General features: G+C 40.6%; 1 protein-coding gene across 1 annotated transcript; it reads left to right on the top strand.

Moving 5' to 3' along the window:
- Positions 1-3,425: 3,425 nt before the first annotated feature.
- LOC129738088 (general transcription factor II-I repeat domain-containing protein 2-like) lies at positions 3,426-6,118 on the top strand. Its single transcript, XM_055729275.1, has 2 exons — positions 3,426-4,181; positions 6,011-6,118. The coding sequence occupies exons 1-2, from the start codon at positions 3,426-3,428 to the stop codon at positions 6,116-6,118; spliced, it is 864 nt and encodes a 287-aa protein (XP_055585250.1).
- Positions 6,119-7,654: the final 1,536 nt, after the last annotated feature.

The following is a 7,654-nucleotide window of genomic DNA, read 5'->3' as shown; positions in this document are numbered from 1 at the left end:
CCTAAACAGGATCCAGGAGAAAATCGACGCCACACTTCGAAGGCGACAGCCTGGATTCTGATCCCTACGATCATGTGTGAACCATATCACAGCGCTACGAATAGTACTGGAACAAACCAACAAATTCCAGGACTCTCTTCTGTTGGTGATCGTTGATTTCGAAAAAGTATTCGACCGACTTAACCTCAAAAACATCTGGGCGGCTCTAAGGCGACGAGAAGTCCCAGAGAAACTAGTCCATCTCATCAAATCACAGTACAAGTCATATTCATGCAAGCTCTTAAACGACAGTGTCCGAACCAATCCCGGTAACTGTTGGAGTGAGACAGGGATGTATCTTATCACCGCTGCTTTTTATCATTGTAATGGATGAGATCTTGACTGAATCGATTGACTTTAGATAGTCCGAACCGAGGGTTGCCGTCGAATCCTTCGACAATGGAGCAAATGAACGAACTTGACCTGGCTGACGATGTTGCTTTGCTCGCTTCCAAGTGCTTCCAAGTGCTTCCAAGTGTTTCCAGTATCTTGGTAGTCAGATAACGCCTGATGGCGGTACCAGGAAAGACATCGAAACCCGGATCAGAAAAGCCCGATTTACGTTTGCAAGTCTCCGAAACATCTGGCGCTCACGCCAGATCTCTCTACGAACTAAGATCCGAATCTTCAACTCAAACGTCAAATCCGTATTGTTGTACGGGTGCGAAACTTGGTGTACATAAGCGGTGACGACGCGAAAACTTCAAGTATTTGTGAATCGCTGCCTGCGGAGTATCATCCGTGCTTGATAACCCGGCAATTTGGATCTTAATAATGATCTACATCGCACGCAAGAAATCGAGATTCGGAAACACAAACGCAAGTGGAGATGAATAAGGCACAAGCTACAAAGAGATGAGAACGAGAATTGCAGAGAGGCGCTTTAATGGAATCCAGAGAGATATCGAAGGAGGAGCAGGCCCAGAAATTCGTGGCTAGCCGCCGAAATACGAACTGTCGACGAGAATCTTGACTGGAACTAAGTGAAGACGCTGGCTCCGGTTCGTCAACAGTGGAGGTCTTTTACCACGAAACTATGCGCCGGAGAATCGACGCTGGGCCATTAGATAAGTAAGTAAGTAAGTAACGAACAATGAACAATAAATTTGGTATAGAAATCGGCAAAGACCCATGCGACGAAATGGGACCAGCGATTGGAAACTTGGAACATGGAACTACCAATCTCTAAATTTCAGGGATAGTAACTGCTCTCTAACAAATTGAAGATCCGCAAATTTAATTGGAAGGTTCTGTGCGTACAAGCTGACCAACAAAAACGCCCTCAGACTTATAGAATTCACTGCCTCCAAACGAATGGCCATACGTAGTACCTTGTCCAGCATCGCCTCCCACACAAGTACACCTGGAAATCACCGTATCAAACGCAATCACAGATCGATCACGTTTTGATAGACAGCCGGCACTTCTCGGACGTCATCGACGTCAGATCCTGTCGAAACGCCAACATCGAGTCAGCCATAGGTCGGCAACCTGCGGCTCTTTTGATGCCCGGCTGCGGCTCTTTGCTCATTTTGACCAAGTCAAAAAAGTCTCTGGAGTTCTGGAGCATATTCTCGAAAGTAAACTTTTTCTCTTTTCAAAGATCTCAATTTCTGAGTTAAGCATTCCCAAATTCGATAGAATGTACTTGAATTTCGTATGACGTGCAAACTACACAATGTTTAGATAGGCGCGGTTCAGAGTGTAGCAAAAAACCAAAACAAATCAAATCAAGAAAGAAGTGTTGTTGTTTTGCTATCATTTACATCAATATTCTTTTGAAAGTGAAACGTTAAATCAAAATTTTATTCCTATTGGCAGAATCTTATTGGTAAGTTATAACGATTGTCAATTAAATCGCTAAACTCATTACAATCTTCGCTAAATAGATCTACTCGAACTGCAAAACTTCGAGCTACACGCGATGACTACATCTGAATGCGAAATTGTCTAATAAAAATCCGAACGGTAGTCTTATTGCTAGGTTTCAATACCGTGCTCAGGTTACATTTTTGTTTTATTTTCACTTATAGATTTGGAAAAATTATCCCTAATCGAGCTTTGTTACTTCAAAAAGGTGAGTTTTGTAATTTCGGAACAGCAATTTTTTAATCTGAAACCTACGTAATATTTACCAAAATAAAAACTTATAATTCGATATTGTTCAGATTGGATCGTGATAAATAAATAGTGACATTCCATGTAAATTAGCGATTACTTTTCACGAGTAGCAAGCACGGATTTTGATAAAATAGAAATTTGTTGAACTATTTGTAGAGCAACGGTTTTGATTCGTAAATTTTCTATTTATAGAATCAATGTTTTTTTAGTATTCCATAGCTGATCTACAGTCTTTCCAAAGCATGTATTTTTTGATTTTTTTTTTTTAGACTTTGAATAACGCAAAACTGAAGTGTTGTAGCTAAATATTGTATAAAAACTTATATATGAGTTGCATTATGAAATTTAAAAAACTTTAAATTTTGTTAAAATCGGTCGAGAAACAAGAAAGATATAGCGGTCTTAGTCAGGAATGTCGAATTGACACTCCAGGAACTCTAACGGGACGGATGAAGGTTCAATTATAAGAAAAAAAAAATGAATTGCAATAATACTGATAAAGGTATTATATTGAAAAAAAAAAAGTGTGTTTTCGCATGAATGACGGTCTAGCAGTGTTCCATACTTTATTCAAAAACTAAATTTAAATGTTGTCAAATTTTAAAATTTCCAGTTGAAAGTTTTTTTAAATTGCCGTTATTTTTTATCCAAAAGCTTTTATATAACAAAGTGGGTATCAATGACATGGCAAGATAATTCAAATTCCTTCTCTGCTCTTTGGATGTCTATCTGACCAAAAAAAAATCAATTACAGGTGAACGACAAGCATGGCTTCTACAACGAAAAAAAGAAGAGTAGAAGATGAAAATCGAGAATTCAATCAGGATTGGACAGAGTCTTTGGCGTTCGTATGTAATTCAGATGGCCTACCAACTTGTTTAATTTGTCACGAAAAGCTGGCACATAACAAAAAGTCTAATTTGGAAAGACACTTCAACAAAAAGCATGCAATATTTGCAAGAAAATATCCCGCTGGTGAAGAACGAAAGAAAGCCGTTGAAGAGCTTCATCAACGGAATCAAAAGTCATGTTCATTGCTGAACATTTGGACGCAATCGAAGAACAGCGTCAATTTGGCAAGTTTTGCAGTGTCTTTGGAAATTGCAAAAAAGGGCAAACCATTCTCAGATGGTGACTTCGTAAAGGCTTGCTTCGTTAGTGCGTCCAAAGAACTTTTTCGTGATTTTAAAAACCACCAAGAAATCTTGAAAAAAATTAATGATTTGCCATTATCAGCCAAAACAGTGCAAGATAGGGTGCATAAAATGTCTTCGAATGTTACATCTTTGCAAGTGGAGGACATTCGACAGTCTACTGCCTTATCACTTGCAATTGATGAGTCTTGCGACATTACTGATACCGCACAAGTCGCTCTTTTTGCAAAGTATAATAGTGTCCAAGGCCCAAAAGAAGAGCTTCTTGGATTGCTACCGCTTGCAGGACAAACTAGAGGAGAAGACATCGCTAATGCTGTTCTTAAATGCCTTGCAAAAAATAACATTGATTTGAACAAAATCGTAGCCATAGCAACCGATGGAGCAAGAAGCATGACTGGCAGAAATAAAGGAGCAACAACGATACTTCAGAGCAAAATTGACCACGAAATTTTTACATTTCACTGTATCATTCATCAAGAAGCACTTTGTGCCCAGGCGTTTCCCAGTGAAATAGTTGAAATTATGAATTTAGTGATCAAGATTGTTAACAGCATCTTAACAAATCCACTGTATCACCGTCAGTTCAAGGAGGTCTTGGCCGAAATGGAGAATCAGTATTCCGACCTTCTTCTGCACAACAAAGTGCGATGGCTTTCCAGAGGTAAAGTATTGAAAAGATTTGCTTCATGCATTAAAGAAATCAATATATTCCTCAAGAGCAAGGGCATTAATCATCCTCAGCTAGAGGACGAAGAATGGTTGCAGAAATTTTACTTCATGGTGGATATCACAGCAAAGTTAAACGAGCTTAACCTTAAACTACAAGGAAAAGGAAACCCAGCCTACATGTTGGTTGAGGAATTGGTTTGTTTTCAAGAAAAAATCATTATTTTCGAAGAAGATATTCGAAACGGACAATTGATTCATTTTCAACTTTTAAAGAATTATCGTGATAGCACCGGTGCAACTGTTGACACGATTTATTTTGGCACAGTCTTGACAAAAATGAAAAATGAATTTGCTTCCAGATTCGAGCATTTCAGAATTAACAGAACCACTTTAACGTTTGTCGTAAATCCTCTCAATACAAATTGCAAAGAAATCAATCTGAAACCATTTGGCATTGACGTTGGGTCTCTTGAGATGCAGTTTATCGATTTAAAAACAAAAACTTTGTGGAGTGGAAAATTTACAGAACTGCAGAACAAATTAGAAGAGCTGGAAGTACAAAAATGTATGTACGTGACACAGAAAAAATGGACAGCATTGCATGAATTGCCAAGAGTTGAGGAACTTATATTTATCGTATGGAATAGTCTCCCCGCCAGGTATAGTGAGGTAAAAAAGTTGGCATTTGGAGTGCTGACTATCTTTGGTTCGACTTATTCTTGCGAACAAGCTTTCTCTTCCATGAACTTAATCAAGAGTAAAACGAGGAGTCAGCTTACCAACGACAACTTGGAATCTTGTTTGAAACTTAAAACAACAAGTTACGAACCAGATTTATCGAAACTATCAAACGAAATGCAAAACCAACGATCCCATTAATTTTTGTTTATTGGAAAATGTTTTTTAACTACATTGATTTTTCAAGTATTTTTTTTCGTTTACATAAGTTGCTCAACCGTGCCTTCTTTAAATACATATTTCTATTGTTATGAAATATTAAATAGTTAATGAAATGTTTAATAGTTAAGTTTTACTTAAATAATAAGTAGTCAATCTGTATACTTGTTTTATATCAATAAATGGATCCTTTTTCAACAAGTGCAGTTTTACTTTTCGTTATTATTTTTGATTGGTGGGAAAAAAAACCTGTGGCTCTTCAAAAGCTTCAAAATATGAAAACTTGTCACTTTTGGCTCTTTTGACTCAAAAGGTTGCCGACCACTGAGTCAGACCAATAGCTGGTGAAGATGCGCCGACAGAAGGCAACCTTGACGAAGCTCCTCTCGAGGACTGTTAGTTGGGATACCATCGAGACAGTCATCTACAGCGTTGCGGAGAACGTCATCGTGCATGTGGAACGAACTCGACGGAACGACTGGTTCAACGAGGAGTGTGGGACGAATGCAAAGAAGCACCCATCGAAACGTGGAAAATCACTAACAGCGGAAGAGGCAACAAGTCCGTCTCTTCTTGGAAAAAATAGCCGACTGGTGGAGGAGGAGCTCGAAGAGTTGGTGCAGCTTCATCATTTCCAAGAAACACGAAAGTTCTATCAGAGTCAACGCATCGTACCGCAAGCCGAAATGAGCTGGGTTAAAGACGGAGGCATCCTGACGGACAATCGTGAGTTGATCAAAAGATGGAAGCAGCACTTCGATGAACATCTGAACGGTGCACATGCAGGAAATCAAGACGGTGGGGAAAGATACATCGTCGGCAAAGTAAACGACGTAGAAGAGCTACTCCCTACGATAAGTGCAGTTAACACGTTCGTCGCCTCGGCACCCATATTCGGGTGACGGGTGTATTTCCTGGGGGGCCCCGTCACATCGAAAAGCGTGTGACGCTCTCTTACTTGAGTTTACCGCTCAGCTTCGCCACACGTTTCAAATATGGGAGTTCTCCCTCTTTGCTTTCACTCTCTGAAAATTTCTTTGGGCCGGGCTAGTAAAACTACCAAAATGAGCGTGGCGACGAACGTGTTAACAGAGTCATTCACCTGTTGAGTAGTAACAAATCGGTAGGATGGTATCGCAGCTGAACTCATCAAAATGGGCCCGGACAAGATGGTCGATCTCCTACACCAGTTGATAGTCCGGATCTGGGACACAGAACAGGTACCGGAGAAGTGAAAGGAGGGGATAATATGCCTCATATATAAGGAGGGGGTCCTCAATGCCGTGCTATCAAGGTGCTATCCTAAATCCTACTCCGCCACAAACAAACAAATTTGTGGGAAGTCATCAAGGCGGCTTCATTGAGGGGCGGTCTTCGACGGACCAGATCTTTAAACTACGGCAAATCCTCCAAAAATGCCGTGAACACCAAGCCCCTACTCACCAAATCATCGACTTCAAAGCCGCATACGACAAGATCGACCGTGACGAGCTATGGAGAATCATGGACGAGAACGGCTTTTCCGGGAAGCTGACCAGACTGATCAAGGCGACGAAGTGCTGTGTGCGGATTTCGGGCGAATTGTCGAGTTCATTCGAATCACGCAGGGGGCTTCGACAGAGCGATGGTCTATCCTGCATGATGTTCAACGTAGCGCTAGAAGGTGTTTTTCTACGAGCGGTGAGCGAAATATAGGGCACGATTTTCAACAGATCCTTTGAACTTATTTGCCTTGCCGATGACATTGATATAGTCGGCAAACATCAGTGGCGATGAAGAAGGTGTACCGCAAATTGAAATGTGAACCAAGAGGATTGGATTAATGATTAATAGATACGTCCAATACGAAGTATATGCTGGCCTGCGGATCATATGCCAACCGAGCTCGCTCGTCCAGTGTTCTCTACGGGCACGAGACATGGATATTGCTCGAGAAGGACCTGCGTACTCTCGAAGTATTCGAGCGACGAGTGTTAAGAACCATCTTTGGCAGCGTGCAAGAGAACGGAGTATATAGGCGAAGGATGAACCACGAGCTCGTACGACTCTAAATACGGCGAACCCAGTTTCAAGAAGCTGGTTAAGGCTGGCCGGATAAGCTCGGCAGGACATGTTGCGAGAATGTCAGACGACTGTCCTGCAAAATGGGCGTTCGCTTGGAATCCGGGAGGAACGAGACGAGCAGGGGCGCAACGAGCGAGGTGGTTAGACCAAGCGTCATCTGACGAATGTGGGATGACCGGAAAATTATGGAACGATTGCCATGTGCCGAGTGAATTTTAGGAATTATGTTCATCAGGTCATGTCGTTATAAAATCAATCTAGAAATTCAAACTGTTAACTCAAATTTAATTTTCATTTTTCAAATAAATTCAAAATACATCTGAATGACGCTATCAACAATCCTAGTATTGACTAGCCATGCGCATATGTAATGTGATTTTGATTGATGTTTCTATAATATGTGTGGGATAGATAATTAGGATCCATTTCGAGTCTTCTACATTTTCCTGGATTTTTTATCCGATTTTTTTTTTCCATTTTCATACAAACGAGCTTATGAATTCATAAATTATTAAAGGAACAGTCAATTAGATTGCATCACAGATGTCGTCAAAAAAAAGCATTCAGGGCGCCTTCAGCATTCTCAGTTGAATTGTCCTTCTATCACGTCATGTTTCAAACGTTGTCGGTCAGTTTCATATTGGGAGCGGCTTTCACTGTAAATCCATTAGCCTTAATAATACCGAGCAGAAAGTGTTCAATCGCTT

Source organism: Uranotaenia lowii, chromosome 1 (genome assembly GCF_029784155.1).
Source record: "Uranotaenia lowii strain MFRU-FL chromosome 1, ASM2978415v1, whole genome shotgun sequence".
In the NCBI taxonomy this organism is placed as follows: domain Eukaryota; kingdom Metazoa; phylum Arthropoda; class Insecta; order Diptera; family Culicidae; genus Uranotaenia; species Uranotaenia lowii.
The sequence above is the reverse complement of the archived record's forward strand: the minus strand, read 5'-3'. Positions and strand labels throughout refer to the sequence as shown.